Source organism: Diorhabda sublineata, chromosome 5 (assembly GCF_026230105.1).
Source record: "Diorhabda sublineata isolate icDioSubl1.1 chromosome 5, icDioSubl1.1, whole genome shotgun sequence".
Taxonomy (NCBI): Eukaryota; Metazoa; Arthropoda; class Insecta; order Coleoptera; family Chrysomelidae; genus Diorhabda; species Diorhabda sublineata.
Genome location: NC_079478.1, coordinates 28,625,776 through 28,644,271, shown reverse-complemented (window position 1 = coordinate 28,644,271; position 18,496 = coordinate 28,625,776). Strand labels below are relative to the sequence as shown.

Below are 18,496 nucleotides of genomic sequence, written 5' to 3'. Positions count from 1 at the left end.
ATAAAGTTAGCAAATTATTTTTTAGATTAAATATTTTGGGTACTCACGGAAGAATATGCAACAAAACAAGTCACGGAATGGACGGGTGTAGACTCCTTTGTTGTGGCAGAGGCTATCAAACTCGAGTAAGAGAAGTCGAAGAAAAATGCAATTGTAGATTTATCTGGTGCTGTAATGTAGTGTGTGATGTATGTAGATCGAAAAAAGAAGAACATGTTTGCAACTAGATTATAGTTAATAGCTGTATAAAGTATTCTGACTGAAAAATGTTTAAAATATCTAACCGAAAAGTATATCAATTGTTTGAACATTCATCTCACTGAAATAAAAGAATGAACTTACATATTATCTTCAAAAGTAATATATAAGAAAGTTTTTTCCCAAAATATGTATATATAGTAGTTTCTGATGGCATATTTATAAATATTACGATTATAAAACTCGAGAATCCAGATATTGATAATTTCAAATTTTATACGTATGTGTAAAGAAGAGCGGGGTCTGTTGAGCCGCGAAGTCTGGTGCTCCACCTATAGTATCTCGCACACGGTGTATGATACCTACGAGCGGTGATATAAGACAAAACAGGGGGTTGTGAGGCCTACGCTAATATTGCATTAGTCGCCTTCGTTTTGGGTCAAAGCACGTTATATCGGAATAATATACGGTCATCAAGGAAGTGCATTTTGACTAGTTCCTAGTTTCATAAATAAAGTATTTCCAATGGAACGTGCTAATCTGAAGAATCGATAAAACAAGCTGTAGATGAAATCCTTAACTGTTCAAGCATCCGCAAAACTTCTAAAGATAACAAAGTAGATAAAACTACGCTATCAAGGTATGTTTATAAGTTGATCCTGAATCTCATGTGTTCAAGGAGTACACAAACACACGCCAAGTTTTTTCAATTGAACAAGAAAATATATGAAAAGTCTACATTATATTTTATGGTTTAAGTCCGTCAGATGTGCGTGGACTTGGTTTGTTTTATGACAAGCTGGATACAGTTATGAGCAAGTATCAAGCTTCCAGAATATGAAACATCCACGAAACTGGTGTTCCAACAGTCTTGAAACCTGGTAAAATAAGCATACTGTTAGTTCCGTTACGTCAGGAGGACGTAACACTAATGTAACAGTAATTGCGGCCGAATCTCAGTTCCCGTGATGCTTATATTTCCTTGGAAGAAGTTTGAACACTATTTTAATACAAATAGAACACTAGTTGCCAAGATTGTCTTCATGATAAGCGCACTTCTGATTTCAGTGCATTTTATGTTTGCATGAACTGTGACAGTAACTAAACAATTTAAGTATATTTTTTTCGATACGAAGTTTAGTTATGTTTTTGTTACTATGAGGAATCTCAAATATTTTGTTATGTTTTTGTTTCAATATTTCATATGTTTCAATGTGATAAAAGTTTGTATAATAATCCAATGGTTCTAGTGATCTCGTAGGGTTGTTCAAAAGACCTCGCCTGTGGTGTCTTATGAATCATTTAACTGCGTTCCTTATAAAGTAAATTTATTATGGTAAACCAGGAATTTGTTGAAGTTTTTTTATTTCAACATATGTTCCAATAAATAAACGACTGATTTAAAATTTTTTTTTTTTATTATTTCTTTGAAAACACTTTAATTGATATGAAGAAAATTCGAATCGAGTGACCCCGCTCTATCCTACTCCATAATATTCTTGCACCATTAAAATTATGTTATTACTGCAGGACATTTCCTTAAAATTTTAGAATTCTATCACCCATTCGTTTCTTAAAAATCCTCACTTTTCTGAATGTTTTGTTTACCTTCATTTTTCAAAATATTCTTTTTATTTAATGTATGAAAATAATGTTAATAGCGGTTAAATGTTTCTGTACAGATATGTGCCAAAGTATATTGCCAATTATAATGTGGATATTTGTAGTGTGTATGTGTATTTTTCTTGCCTATGTATGATATATGTATCTTGCTTAGGTACTCAAAATGGCAATGTAAACTCCGCATTTTGATACTCTTAATATACATATTAGCACCTATAAAAATTTGATTTTACATGTACTACATGAAGCAATAGCCCAATAGCGAGCTGAGGATACTGGCGACTAACAACAAACAGATCACCTATATTTAAATGAATTAGGACAATGTTAAAAATAAAACTTAAAAGAAACTATTTATTTTGAAATAAAATATTGCATACAAAATTGTTACATCTTATGTAATTATATCCAATTCTATTAAAATTTAGCAATTTAACTTCATAATACATATCTTGTAGTTGATTTAGTATTGTTTATAGTCGGCAGCCATTTATTAAAACATTTCAAGTCCTTATGAGGATTTAGGAACAAATACATCACATTAATAGATACTAAATACTAAATAAACTTTTATTGGAAGTCATTTTGAAAAATTAACCTCAGCTACCACTATACATAATCAAAAGAACAGAAAAGCACAAGCAAAACACAACAATAATGAGTCATCAAGAAAAACTGCACAATGTCTACCAATATTAAATTATCCAATTGTGTCTCAAGTTAGCCAACTTGATATATAATTAAGCTAACAGATCCATCTAGGGCCCTGAACTTGAATTACAAAAATGATTCAACCTTGGTCCATCTATATGGAACGTCTATAAAATAGGTGGTTTGTGCTACTGACTCTATTATTATTATGCAGATAACAAAAATCAGTTGAACCAATGAACAAGGCCACGATAAAGCTGTTTTATGTCTCAATTATTATCAAAAAAATATAAATCTTAGTTCTATACAAGATAGTGAAAAAATTATCAATTACAATGTAGTGCAAACATTGAAAACAAATTTGATATTGTGCTATTGTTGGTAAAATATGTGTAATTTTTTTAAAAATCGAATTATTGGTCAAATCATTTTTGACGATTACTATTAACAATTTTAGTGTACATAAAAATACTTTTTCTCAAAACCATGTAAGTCTCTTTAAAATGTATAAAAATTATGTGGATATAGATTTAAGTTTGTAAATTGACGCTTATAAAATTAAGTACGTATGTATGTATTTATACTTGACATTAAATAGTTGTTATATGTCTATTTTCGTGCTGTACCTTTTATATTAAATACTGTAGCTAAATCAGAAAATTCATATTTATATTCTTTATGAAGTATATTCTGTGTTGCATAACACCCACAGTTAAAAACATTTTGAGAATTAAATAATAGGTTCGTTCCAACAACAACCAAAAATAGTGTAACATGGCTATCACTTATCAAATTCGGATAACAATTGTAACGAAAGACTCTTCTATAAAGAATATGGATATTGAGCAAAACCAAACCATTTAAACATCTCATTTTTGTGTTTCTGATGTAGGATTCCGATCTTTTTAACGTAGAAAAATTCCTTCCACTGTGTATTCTGTGTTGCATAACATCCCCAGCTAAAAAACAGCTTCGAATCATTTTGAAGATTAAATAATAGGTTCGTTCCAGCAACCAAAAATGTGTAGCATGGCTTAAAGTATACACCAATCAAATTGAGGTAGCAATTGTTACCAAAAACTCTTCTACAAAGAATATGGATATTGAGCAAAACCAGACTATTTAAACGTCTCACTTTTTTGTGTTTCTGATCTTTTTAACGTCGAAAAATACCTTTGACTTGCAACAGTCGTTGCTGGCAACGTTGAATAAATTGTGAAAAGTGGATAAAGTAATTTTGTCATACAAACTTACAGCACATTTCAGGTTTGATGTTGATTGATGTACATGTACCATACCGAAATTTTACCTAACACAGCATCCTTCCTGCAATCGACATCTGTAACATATTTGGCAAGAAGTTGTTTCTTTTGATCATCTTCAAGTAATATCAATTCCTCTTTTGTTGGTAATTGATATTGAAAAGATTTTCAAATGCCTTTGTGTTTGTCTTTGATAAAAACAAGAGTCTGTAGACCTGCCAGACGTGGAATACCTATGCAATTCAAGGCTATCAGCCTTTACCTGTACTTGCTCTTATATTAACTCGTCTTATGCAAGATATCTCAGTGTCTCTTCAACTGCAGAAGCGTATCCCATTGCATTTATGCAAATGTTATGAATACAAAAATCAGCTCAAGATTGCACTGATACTTGTTCGATTCTGGTAACAGTACTAGCTATCAACCAAGTACTGAAGAGACCACCCCGAGAGTCGGTTGAAACACAAAACAGAATGGTTCGTATAATGGTAACTACCTAGTTGAAAAATTTAGGAATCCTGCCATCGGAAATCGAAAGTATAGGACACTGGCTAAGTGTACTACTAATAAGACATGGTGTTAAATTGAATTTAAATTAGCCAAACTCTAGTTAAAATAAGGATCAAACTGGAATACCTTTGGTATCAACAATACATACAATTTTCGAGAAGATTTTTATTTTAAGTTATCACAATGTTTAGTTGTTTCATTAAAGAATGATTTTCACATACCAGTACCCCAATATTATCACATCTTTACTAAACGCACTGTTAATTACCACAACAATATGTACTCCAAACTATACAGTCCACTGCGCGTTTCGTTAAAGTTATCACTTTCAAATACTGAAATCGGTGTATTGGTAGTAAACAGTGAGTGTATAGTATGAATACCATCAACGGTTTCAGTTATTACAATTTTGTTCTCCAATAGCTTTACTTCAATGATGTTCATTCTTAATATCCATGTGAAAAAAGTTATGATTTTAAACACAAACTAAGATGGATAAATTAAAACTGTTTGTGCAGCTCAGAATCAGAAAATTTATTTATAATGTTATTTTGTGTAAATTTTAATACAATCAAAGATCAATTAACCACAAATTCAAAGTGGATTTATACAGGTAGATAAAAAGAAAGTAGTCGATTTTAAGAACACAAGTTTATACAGACCATATAAAAATAATCGTCGAAAAGATTATTAATTTTTAACTTTTGAATTGAATTGAAAACTGCGCATCTTACAACTACAATAGATAACCTTTATATACAGATATCAATCGTCTAATTTCACATGTCACAAGCCTTCCACATCCACATGCATTAGATATGCATTAAGATAGTAAACAATGTTGAAAATTTTCCAATGGTAACTAGTGTCTCCTACAAGGAAAACTGGTTTTACTTGTGCACTTTGTTTTCCAGGTAGTTGTCGTCTTTTTCTAGTCGATATTTAGTTATTTTTTACGACATACGACGAAAAAAATCACGTCTTGGAGGCGTAATATGTTACAGCCCAGCGACCTCATTTTTCAACGTCCTATTGGCATCTTTAATAGACGTACTAATCACGTTAGTTTTGCCAGTACAAATAATTACCGCCGCCTAATGGTTAATTCTATGGTACGTCGTTTCGTGGGTATTCCCGGTTCCTCTTGGACACCTTAGACACCAGTAGCGATATTCCCAGCAGAATGGCTGCTCTGGGGCCGGTGAGCCTTGGAAAGGTTTCGTGTTGTCCTTGTTGGTGTCGGCTGGTCAGGAAATCTGCGACGAAATTACAAAAAAAAATGGAAACCATTACTCCGCATTTTCAAAGAGTAAACAGATTCATGGCTTGTCGATTCGTATTCTGCATTTGTTTATTCCACAAATGTCATAACCGAATTGACAATTGCTGCTATTAGCGACAGTTATAGGGTTTCCCAATAGGTTTATCAATTTTGCTCCACGCATTAATTGGCTTGAGCAAAAATTATAATTTTTGGTTGTATACATGAACTCTATTTACCTGTAAAAATCCCAATGTATGAAAGAAGCGGAAAATGTATGTAGATACACAGAGCTATTAATTCATCCAACAAACATTTGTCAAAGAAAACGTTCTAAAAGGTACTTAAAGAACATTTTCTCAAGTTTAATTAACATTCTCTGTCTATTTATTAATTGAACAAAAAAAGAGATCCAATCAAAATATTTATTAAAGTGCTAGAGTCGTGAGTAAATTTTACAAGAATAAAATATTCAAAATGGAAGAAACAATCTAATATCTCCAGTAAAATATGATATGATTTTAGCGTGAAAAACACTAAAATTGGCATTTCCTTAATAATAAGGATTTGCAGAAAAAATTGTTTATCAGAAAATAGGTAGCGGAAGGCGAAATAATTTTGAGTTAGAAAATAAGAAAATGCATCTTAGCAAGAATGTGTGTATTAATTTTCATTGTGTCCTTTATTTTTACACTTCTGGCTATATTTTGCCTTTGCTTCCTGTACTATTAATAAAGATACTTTTGATAGTATTTTTATCCAATGTACCTCTAATTGAAATGTTTCATTAATAATATTTTCTAGAAATTATCATCCTAACAGGGTCCTTGCTGTGGTTGGTAATTTGGGTGTTTAACATCTTTAAAAATTTATATATCACTTATTATTTATGAATTTAGGTTGAACTGCATTATATTATAACTTAAAATATTATAAAACGCAAATATAAATAATGGATAATTTGAAAAATAACACGTGACAGAAAACATGTTTCTATTGGTTACTACGGTTGTGACGTAGAAAGTAAGTAAATACTGAAACGTGGTCACCGCGTGTCGCCTTTCAAACACCATTCTGTAGTTGTGAGTGGAGATAATTGGTTGATTAGTGCGATTTGTGTTTTTGAGAGGGTTTTAAAAACTATTCTAATTGAAATGATGGCCTAAATAGGATTTGTCGAAGCAAGATCGGACAATCTACATGGTTAGATGCATTCATGGTTGCTACGTTCTTTGCTAATAATCAATTATTCACTTCGGCTGAATTACATTGAGTGAAAGCAGATACGCAAATACTACTAATTAGACTTTCTTATAGTAACGTCATTATCATATGTGTTTGCTTGAACTGTATTAAAATGTAGTCATAAAGCAGTTTTTGTTACACTTTTTTTGCATTTTATTAGTTTCTACATCATATAATTTACCAAATCCGTTTCAAGCTACAGTAAAAATACCAATAAGTTAACATTTTTTAAATACCAATAGATAAAACTCACACTGAAATGTTCTTCACGAACATATACTGGGCTGCCAGTTTGACCCTCGCATAATCTCTTCTCATAGCTTGAAATCATCGTTTTTCCTCTCGAGTGACTTGCACGAAAACTTTATTTGGTGTTTTTATACTAGTGTTTGTACATACGATACGTCATTCTACAAAGTTGAATACTCACAGCCGTGCGAGTGTTTTTTTAAAAGAATCCAAACAACTCTGTTCAAACTGTATTTACTTCTAACCTCACTTAAGTCTGTTTACTTACTTTCTACGACACATAACGTCACACTCAGTCATGTGACAACAAATGCGTTTTAGCGCGTAATTTAGGTATTTAAATTTATTTATTTTTTTCATGAACTAATATACCGTTAAAAAAAATTAAAAAATAGTGTGTGATTAAGAACGATATACTAAACGTAGTTAAGGTATAGAAAATAGTATGCAAGGACCTTACTGTATCCTTTATCCCATGTAAATTTACAAAAAGTAATGTTGCGGCCTAGCTAAATTTTATTTTGGGGAATACTCGTACCAGTATGAACGTGTATTTGATAATTGACAAACCAATGTTCTGGTATTAATAATCATGTTACAATTATTCTTGATCTAACATTTTTTATAATCATTTTTTGATGGTGTAGTGGTTAAATTAATATAGGAAATGATTTTTGTAAATATTAATATTACATACTTAATTTATTATAAAAATATACAAAATACACAGTATTAAAATATATTTCTTTGTGTCAAAATGTGTTTTATTATATAGAAGTCCTAAACTCTCCTGTGTATATTCACAAGAAAAAAATAAATGAGGCGAACACATAGAAATGAGACAATTCTCTTTGAAGACTTTAGTTATTAATTATTGCGGAAAATAAAGTTTAGTAACTCAAAGTAGAAAGAGTAAATATTATTTTATTTCAAGCACCTAGATACGTTATATATTCGTAAAAGAAGAATGGTTCATAAGTTGGAGAATAAACATTAATGAAAGCAAATCGTATATATACGTACATAACTTTTACAGAAAAGAAAAATGTCCTTCAAGATGCATTAACAACTTAGAAGCTCCACAATCAACATCCATTAAATATTTCGGAATACACCTAGATGCCAAATTAAACTGAAGAGAACACATTAAAAAGTAACGCATAGAAATTGACCTTACAATTAGAGAATTTTATTGGTTGCTAAAGTCTGTTTAATAAAGAAAAATAGTAAACCAAAACAATGATCAGTGCGTGAACATCCCGAGAGAAACGCGTCGCCGCATCGCTGAAAAAGCCGTTGGATCAATTCTATTACAGGGACGGCATGGTATTATCGTACTGCAATGAGATTGTTTATATTTGTCTGCTGCGTAATTTTCTTAAATATGTCTGACACGGAGACATATGATGAAGTTATTGACATTAGCTATACTCCGTCCAAGAAAAGAGCTAATAAGCTTCATCCTAACTCTAGCGAAAAACAAATGATTGTGAATATTTATAAAAATGAATTGCAAAAAAATTATGACAAGAATGTTGATGGCGTTATTTCCAAAACGGCAAAAATTTCGGGACTATCTTCTTCGAGTGTTCAAGGTTGAAACCAAAATGTGAAGTATAAACATTGTCATTCATTTGAAAGTTTTCAACTCTGATTACGTGCAATATGCGTGGATATGTTTCGATTTACTATTTTTCTTCGATACATAGATTATAACAAACAAAACAGTGAATTTTGTCATTTGTGATTTCCAATTCTATTAACATTCCATTAATTTTTATTGGAACGTCTCCTGTATATCTTCCATTAAATGTGTGACATTTCAAAATAATTTCAACTCTGTTAAATTCTTCATTTATACCGTGCTCTGTTAGACTCAATAACGATACATATAAACTTGGTTCATTTCAAATGTCTGTTAATGAAATTTTGCCATATTGTTTCAACAAATCATTATTTTTGCTAATTTTGCTTACAACTATTCATAAATATATTCTGTTAAAAACTGTTTTCTCGTTAACTGATATTTCAGCACCACGAACATCTAAATCTAATGCCTTCTAGGAAATTGGAAGGGAAGATCTTGCAAACAAACCATTTCAGAAATGAATCTATCTATTTCCATTGATTGAGGATAAGAACTACGCCATTTTTGATTCCTCATTAAAGTATCTTTGAGAGTAATTTGTTTTTTGGCTTCTTGGAGATGCGTTGAAGTCGAAGCCTGTACTACACTACAAACACAGTATCTAGTTTATTTAATTTTTTTTATTAAGAAGGGTGCACCACACTTTAAATGACCTATCTATCTTATCATGCCCTCCTTTCGTGAATATATCTTATTATAAAGTTTACATTTTGTCGCGAACACTCCATTAAATAAATTCCAAATAACTCTTGTTTTTGGTTTCATTATTAGAACTATAATAAAATGTAACACATTAAATAAAAACAAAAAACACTCATCAGAAACTCAATCGTACGAGAAACAATACGAACTTGACATAATTAATAAACGGAAAGGGCGGTGCACGATTTTCCGTGTGACCAGTGTAAACCTGTTCATACACAACGCGATGCGTATTTCGCCATCCGATTTAAAAGTATAGAAGATTTAATATCAATCGGAAGTTCCGACCTTTCGGAATTGGTGTCGTATCTACGTAACATCCCTAATCCATAGTAACAGAATATTCATTCACCCATATTTTTTACTTTTCTATATCAAGCACTTTCAAAGAAATTATTTTTTCCAATGTACACAGGAAGACATTGTTATCAAGTCATGTTGAGCAAATTATTTTTATCCGTTGTGCTAATTGAAGAGCTCACTCCATGTGAGTGCTTCTAGATGCAAAAACTTTTCTTTGAAATGCTTGTCATACCTTTTTGAAATAATCTGTTTAACTAAGGAGATTGATGAGAATAAATAAATAGTTTAGCAGTATTCATCTGCACAGTTATGAACCACCTGATCAGCAGGTAAACCTTCTATTCAAAAGTAATCAACCACGACTACAAAAAAGTGAGTCTTCACGTACATACTTGGCAGTTTTTGTTACATTTTTTTGCATTGTATTAGTTTCTACATCATATTATAATTTTCCAAATCTGTTTCAAGCTACAGTAAAAATAACAATAAGTTATTTTTTTTTAAATTTTTTAAATACCAATAGATAAAACATTGAAATTTGGAAGTGAAAGTTTTCTATTTGAATAAAATTCAGTGAACACATTGTCAACCTTGTAAAAGAATTTATTTTGGTATTTCCTAGAAGTATTTCCAGCTACAAATCATAAAACCAGGAATGATTTTTAATATAGAATAGATCATACAAGCCAGATATATCAAGTTAAGGGACAGCCATAATAAAATTATTCTAAGTAGTTAGTCCTCTCTGATCCTTGACATTGCAAAGACATACTTCTGCTACTCTTAATTTAAATAAAACACAATCTTCCAATTAGTAATGTCTTTGTAATTTAATATAATTTGGAAGTGAAAGTTTTCTATTTGAATAAGATTCAGTGAACACATTGTCAACCTTGTAAAAGAATTTATTTTGGCATTTCCAGCTGCAATTCATAAAACCAGGAATAAAGGAATATTTTTTAATATAGAATAGATCATACAATCCAGATGTATTAAGTTAAGGGACAGTAAAATTATTCTAAGTAGATAGTCCTTTCTAATCCTTAACATTGTAAAGACATACTTCTGCAACTCCTAATTTAAATATAACACTCTTCCAATTAGTAATGTCTTTATTTATTGTTCATAAATACACCATTACAAAAAACAGAGTAAAATTGTGAGAAACTAGTGTTAAATTAAATAAAACATGTTTCTTGGTAAAAATATGGCCAAATAATAGTCACTCTTGAGACCTTGCAAGAGTTTCCCTGGACTGAATTGGAATAAATATACTTTAGTGAATCTTAGTAGTCTAGTAATTCTAGTCTACTTTCACAGCAATCTTAAATAGTAGTCTTGACTAGTGAATATAATAGTGAAAAAAATTGTGTTCTGAATAATGTTTATATTTAGGCAAAATTTCAAGCCTTTCAGGTTTTTGGGAATTTTGTAGAGTTTCCTGGATTTTTGTATATTTACCTGTTTATAACACAAAACGTTGAATGCATTTAATACCTGTAATCCTTATGGGCTTTTTCCCTTTTTAAAGGTACTTTTCAAAACCCCATACAGTGTTTCCTAAAATGAAATCCTTACTTGAATCTCTTTTCTAAGTTTCATGATCAGCTTTATATTTTTTTTTACTTTTGTGTTGTGTCTGCTTTCAAATTTTTCTCTGCATTAGTGATATCAGATATCAGAATAACTTAGTCCAGATCAGTGATCAGCAATAGATCTATGTTATTTCTTTTACAACACCCACGATAGTAACCAGGACCGATATTAACTTATAGATACATTGAGCGATTTGATTGCTTTGTATTTTGAATGTAAACTGCACATCAAACTCCTCTTCCTAGATCCATCAATATATAATATTACTGTCAGCAAATTCTACTAGTCTCTCCTGGTGTTTTGTACTTTGATTCTCTGTATTATAGCTGTACATAATTTGCTGGGATACCCATATTTCTACTCCTTATAGCCATATTGATTTGATGTTAGTTTTGTAGTTTTCCAACATGTGCTCTTTTCACTTAATACTGAAGTACAATATGGTTTCTGTTCAATTGCCTTATTGATAACCAGAATTATTCTGTGTATTTCTTAAATACTTTAGTGGCCTTCTCGGAATCTAAAATGATGGGGGTAATCCCATTATAATACAGCTATTATATATTTCATAAATATACTTACTCACTATAGGTATTAATTTTTCAATAAGGAACTACCTTAAAATTTAATTGATACAACATAAGTTATTATTGAATCCCTATTTTTTAGTTATGGTTAGCTGATATCTGAATAATTGTCATTTAGAAATAATTCTATCAGGTTGGCAACTAAGTACTTTCACTTACTCAAAATGTCTTGTGCTAGTTAGGAAGCTTGATATTTGGGTACCTTACGAATTGAAAGAAATTTGTTTAACACAAAGAATCAACATTTGCGATATGCACCTTAAACAAAATGAAAATGATCATTTTTCGAAAGAATACTTCTGATGAAAAATGGGTCCTGTACAATAACATAGTTCAAAAGACAGACCAGACAAAAGGTCATTAAGCAAAATGGAAAACATATAATTGATTAAAAGTTATTTGTTAAATTAGTTATATTTTATACTACGAAACCGAAATTACTTCATCGCCAACCAATAATTGTATACATAAGTTTATTGTAGTATATTTAGTACATCTTACATTAAAATATTTTTAAAAGGGAGAATATAACCTATTTAAAAGAATATATAAAACTGTATAAGCTCATAATTAATAAAATAATAATTAATCCTTTTTCCTCATCTTCATAAGCAGATCAAATCTTCGATTTGTTCTCACATTTTGTATAACAGTTCGACGAGCTTCTAATGAATTTCTGCTTGGTTTCGTTTTATTTGCTGCCGCTTTCAATTGATCTTGTCTTAAAACTTTATTGTCTTTGCCTGTTGTTTCTATTTTAAAACCTAATTTTGACAAAGGTTTCTTGTCTATAATTTTTGGAATATTTGATTTTGCTGTTTTCTTTATAACGGGTTTTACAATCTTCTTAGGATTGGATTTTGATGGTGTAATTTTAGTACTTGTTTTAACCACTACAATACTGGATGTACAAGGTTCTAGTAAGTTCTCAAGGGGGTGTGATTTTTTGGGAGTATACCTAGAAAAATAACCATATTTAGTATGTGTTCACCTCTCATCTGAAATATAAAAATTTTTACATAATTTGATAGGTAGTTTTCAAAGCACTGTCCTTCCATGTTATCAACCAAAGAATACTTGATAAAATAGACAAGAATAATAGACAATCTTTGTTTTGGTTCCTCTTTATACAGGAGTCAATGAAAATGAAGAAGCCAATACACTTGCCACAACAATAACATTTTGTATTGGTCCTCAACCTTTCTATGGTGTAGAAAAATATCCTAATGAGAAAGAATTTCAAAAGAAAAAAAATGGAAGAGAAACACTCTGGTTCCTTCTAGGGCTGGATCACTCCAAATAATATTTTTGGAACTTTACAGCACTAGTTTATTTAATATTGCAGTGTTAGAAAACACCTAGTGAGATTACCCCTATAAAATTGGCTGTCAAAAAAAGGAACTACAAATTTTTCATAACAAGGGGACTATTTAGAAGTATTTAGATGCTATTTAGGTACGCAAATCAAGTATTAAGTTCGTTTATAATTTTTGAAGAAATCTAGAAAAAGGTCAGCCATATTTTTATCAACCCCTATTTAAATAAAAATAATTTGTTTCGCGTAAGAAATAAAGGGGTATTCTGACCGAGAAATTTAAAAAAAATCGATTTTTTGCATATTTTCAAAGCTTAGACCCTTAAGAAAATGTCCTAAAAGGGATTTTTAAAAATTCGTATTATTTTCGGAGGTACAGTGAAGTAGCGTCTATGTCGGCCGAGTGGAACGAGTTATTCTACTGAAATTGTCAAACTTTAAATGCTTATTTCTCTACGTTTTTTGAAGTGGTTGACATATCTCAAGTTCTACCCGACCAATTCCTTTGAAATTTGGTGTAAATCTTTTTTATATATCGCGTCTGCGATTGGATTCTAAAATTTTTCAATTTGGAGTATTTTTAAAACATTCCAAAAGGTTAAAAAATGGAAAAAAAATTTCATGTCGACATGACATTTTGTAATTTTTCTTTTGGCTAAGGGCAATGCGATAGCAACAGAAATTCTGATTTTTTTTAAATTCTTAGAAAGTTAAAAAATACATAAAAAAATGGATACCCAGTAAAAATGTTTCTCATTTTTTACGTTAGTTTCAAAAACGCCTAAAATTTAGGCTTCTAGACTAAAAGAATATTCCATATTCAACACTTAAGCATCGAAAGCTCCTTGAATGACTTTCATTTCAATGACCTCACTAGAAATAGTGGATCTTGATAAGATGGGTGCTTGTTCCAATATCATATCGATTTTAAATAAGATTCACCACTTCTAGTAAGATTCAAGAAATTTTTGATGATTAAATGTTGAATATAAAATTCTTGGCAGGAATATCTTGCACTTAAATCCTATTTGGATGGATTATTGCTGAGACATTAGATAAGAGTATGCTCGGTGAAATATCAAAGGTTGGGATACCAACCTAACCTAACCTAACCAAATTATGAATTAAGGAACAAAATAAAAACAGAATCAATTTTAAGTACGATATTGGAACAAGCATTTTTTATGGTTAAATTTTAAGTTTGGGATACTTTTGGAGAAATATCTTCCATTAATAGTCTTCCGAGTTCAAACGATCTCTTGCAAGCAGTAGCCTTGTTTTTCCATATGGTGAGGTTAATCAAACCCTTTAAGCCATATTATTATTCAATTACTTATTTCTTGTTGATAAAGCATCATGAAGTCTTAAAGAAGCAAATAAACAGTAAAATAAGTTTATCTTTGCACTTGAAAATTATTCTTATTGCTCCAGAAATCGACGATTGTATCACATGGAATCTTTATGTGACTACATTCTTATTAGGAGTATTCTCCAAGAGTTATGGTTTATTTCAAAGTTAGATTACAGAGCAAGGCATCTCACTTGGATTGTTTGTACTGTAGCAAAAATTAATGATAAGTCCTTATCAATACAATATCATTTTAAGTTAAAATTTTGAGCGGCAATGAAGCAAGTTGCAGAAACCTAAAGTTATCTGATTGAAAGTTTTATTCAACTAACAAATTATGTGTTATTTTTGTTGAGGAGTGTATTCAAAAAAGTAACATGTGTTGAAAATTTAATCTACTTACCTCAACAATTTTCGGCTTTTAGGGGACTTTAATTTTGAATTAGGAGACTTGATCTTCAAATTTGATGTTGGAATTTTCATATTCAAATCAGGACCTGGTTTCTTTCCCGACAATAATTGCTGCGCTCTAGCAGCTTTTCGCTGGCTCATTTCTCTTACATTCTCCAATTTATCATAAGCTCTCTGGTGAATAAGTGCAAAATTTGGAAGTTTTGTTCTCTTCACTAAGACTTTATTTTCCTGTTTAGATGGTTTACTTTGGCCTAATTTTTTCAAAGACTTATCTTTTTCCAAAGGACTAAAAGTTGTATTCAAATGTTCAGAAATTACAGTTTCAGATTTTACTGTATTCAATGAATGCTCTACATTCTGTTGAATTTTTATTGGACTCACTGTTATTGAGGAAATATATCCCTTAGATGTACTATCAATTTTCTCAATTGGACTTATAAAACTATCTGTGGTATAGTTATGTTGTTCATGGGTATTTTGAACTTTATTGAAATCTTCGTTTCTCCATGGAGATGAAATATTGTGTAACATACCATCACTATCCATAATTGACACTCCTAGGGATCTGTTCCAATGTTTTCTCCTAGTTACGTTTGTTTCTGCATCAGATTTACTAACTTCAGAACTACCCTTAGTTTTGTCGCTAACGTCACATGTGCTTAAAATGTAAGAAGAACTACCGGTTTGAGGGGAAGGCGTCACGAGGTTTGGTATGGATTTTTTTGATGAAAAAATTATATTGCTTCCTTCTGAAAGTGTTGACGCTGTAGGTGATAAGATGACACTCTTGTTTTTCAAAGTTTCCAATTCTATTGTAGGTGATGTTAACTGGAAAGTTTCATTCAGTGACTTATCACTGCTAGACAGATCAATAGTCGATCTATGAATATATGGAGATTTCTTAAAACTTGTTTTTGGTTTTTTCTTGTTGTCATTGGCAGGAGTGAAGAAAGAAACAGATTTTTTACCAGACATTTCAATGTAATTGGTTGTTGGTTTTCTCAAATTTGAATATTTTTGTAACATTTCTGGTGGACCTTCATCTTGAAGAAATTCTATTTCGTCGAAAGAAACCGAGTTGTTTCTTGTAAGTCTAGAAACATGAGGGGATTTTGGAAATATTTTTGAATTTTTTTTTCCAAATGATTTTGATTGTGTAGAATCTACTGAAGCAAATGAAACAGATGATTTCTTAGTTGTATTCAGTGATTTTGATTGTTTGATTTGATTTGTCATTGGACTTCCTGTTTGTATATAATTATTTCTCCCTGGTGTCATAAAACTTATAGATTTTTTACTTGATTTGTTGAAAGATTCATTTAAAGACTTTGATCTTCTCATAGTAGGTTGAGTAGTGAATCTAACTGATCCCTTTTCATTGGTATTTATTTTATAAAGTGACTCATTTTCACTGAAGAATTCAGAAATGTTATTTCCTTGCAATTCAGACACAAGCATTTCTGTATTCGAATTTTCTTGGTTATCTTTACATATTTCATTTGGAAAACTATTAAGAGTTTCATGTGATTCAATATTTTGTTCAAATACGTCATCGGACTCTGAACTAACAGGTTTTGGTGACAATGATTCTGATGTATGATTATTCAAGTTTTCATGGTCCTTTAAAACTGAATTTTTGGTCTTCCTTTTACACCTCATACCCCGAGATGTTGATTCTGATGATTCAGTAGACTGATCCTTAAAAGATTTAGGATCTTTGGAAATTGAATTTCTAGATTGTCTTGTTGCATTATCATCCAAATTTATAGATTTAGAATAACTGGTTACTGAGTTTCGACTTTTTTTTTCCTTTTTTAATACTGATTTTTTATTTACCTCGATTTTGGTCTGATTTTCAGATATAACATCTGAGGATGATTTTGTTTGTTTTTTATGCTTCTTCCTCTTTTTCTTTATTCTAAATTCAAATTCTGAATCTCTGTGATCTTCTTCTGCTGATGTTTCATTTTTCATAGAACATACTTTTGTGTCCCCACTTTCTATTTTCTGAAAAAAAAAATATATATATATATATTACTGTAAATATATTTTATGATAATGAACAATTTTCTCTGATGCAGAAATTTGAGAAAGTGAAGAAAATTCCAGAAAACTTATTTGTCAAACAAATTATGGAAAAATATAATATCGTTTTCTGAGAATTTCAAAATGGTTTAATTCGAAAGAAAAGAAAATAACACCATTGAAAACACATTATTCAATTATAAAATCAGTTTTAAAAATAGAGCATGATGTTAACACATCAAAATATTTTAGTGATATGCTCTTTATGTCTAACATTTCAAAAATATTTTTACCAGTTGAAATTATGTGGTTTTTAGAAGAAGAACCTGATAATTTTCAATTAAACTGAAAATAGGAATGAAACAAACATTAACCTGCCCTCCAATTCAACTAACATCTGATCAAAATAAGTTCCCAAAATAAATTGTTCAAATTGTATAATAAACAATTTATACCTAAATAAAATTTGTATAATTAATGACAAGTATTATCTATCAAAATACTCGAAAAATTCTTTTTTGTGTTTCTCTAATTATGCCGACGGGTTTAGACTATGTCTATTTTTGCAATATGGTAATGAACTATATTCTTTCTTAAGAACAATAAGTTACATCATGAAATTATCCAAAATTAAATATTTACTTACATGTTCGATAAAATTTCTTAACGTCTTTTTGGATTTTTTCGTCGATTGTTTTTGTTCAACATTTGGTGAACAATTTTCTTTGACTGGATCAATATTTAAATTTATTTCAGCTGAGTATAAAAGTTTTTTCTTTTTTGTTACCTTATTTTTCCCACTTTCGCTTTTTGATGAAGAACTATCTAAACTGTTTTCAAGTAACTTATTTAGTTCTTCAGTGCATCTAATTCTTCTCGATTTCTTCTTTAAAAGTGGTTGTTCCATTATATAAATTCTACAACACCTTAAAATCACTACAAAATTACAGAAAAAGTATGACTCTTATAACATTGAAACGGAAATAACCGTTTTATTTTTTTAAATTCATAAATGGCAATTGACAGTGACAAACGGTAATGTCAAATAATTCTCAGTTCTACCATTGTATATTCTATATACAATGGTTCTACTGACAGGTTATCACACAGAACATGCCTATGTTTTGTGGGTTATCAATTACAATTTATCCCAGGTTAGATAAGTCTTGACAGTAATTATGAGATTAGCCTTGTACATATCAGGATAACTTTTACCAGTTGTACCACAATATGTTAATGAGATTTATTCTAAAAAAATAGAAAATATTAATTATTCTTAGAACATAGTCTAAGGGTGCTTTCCAATAAGCGTCGCGGCGCCTAAAATACTCTTCTTGGGCGTTCCATATAGCGACTACTATTGTTATTGTTGTGGCGAGAATGTCCCTTATGACGTCATGTCGTCACCCTTGTCAAGGGGTGAGAGGAAGTGAGTATGAAAGAATTAGCAGAATTTTCAAAACTAAAGCAACGCAGATTGCAACCATGAGAATTTATCTCATTATTTAGTTTAGTATGGGATATATAAGTACTTCTGAAGCTTTTTTGTGAAGCACCAC

At 30.5% G+C, this 18,496-nt stretch overlaps 2 protein-coding genes across 2 annotated transcripts in view; one reads left to right on the top strand and one right to left on the bottom strand.

Moving 5' to 3' along the window:
• Positions 1-7,751, top strand: part of LOC130443877 (protein Wnt-1-like) — a 158,990-nt gene extending 151,239 nt beyond the window's left edge. The window contains exon 6 of the mRNA XM_056778754.1: positions 26-7,751. Within this exon, the coding sequence (XP_056634732.1) occupies positions 26-227 (202 nt within the window). The 3' untranslated portion in view covers positions 228-7,751. The remainder of the gene's footprint in view (positions 1-25) is intronic.
• Positions 7,752-12,291: 4,540 nt separating this feature from the next.
• Positions 12,292-17,987, bottom strand: LOC130443876 (uncharacterized). The gene is made up of 3 exons (XM_056778753.1): positions 17,584-17,987; positions 14,902-16,919; positions 12,292-12,793 (listed from the first exon to the last, which is right to left on the bottom strand). Exons 1-3 carry the CDS (start codon positions 17,842-17,844, stop codon positions 12,421-12,423), a joined length of 2,652 nt encoding a protein of 883 aa, XP_056634731.1. The 5' UTR covers positions 17,845-17,987; the 3' UTR covers positions 12,292-12,420.
• Between the last annotated feature and the right edge of the window lie 509 nt (positions 17,988-18,496).

Bases quoted from the DNA above. Each gene is read 5' to 3' on its own strand.
- LOC130443876 (XM_056778753.1), bottom strand. From the start codon at position 17,844: ATGGAACAACCACTTTTAAAGAAGAAATCGAGAAGAATTAGATGCACT. The intron at 16,920-17,583 runs GTAAGTAAATAT...TTTTTTTTTCAG, and splicing joins TAAGAAATTTTATCGAACAT to AAAATAGAAAGTGGGGACAC. The intron at 12,794-14,901 runs GTAAGTAGATTA...TTATTTTTCTAG, and splicing joins AAAAGCCGAAAATTGTTGAG to GTATACTCCCAAAAAATCAC.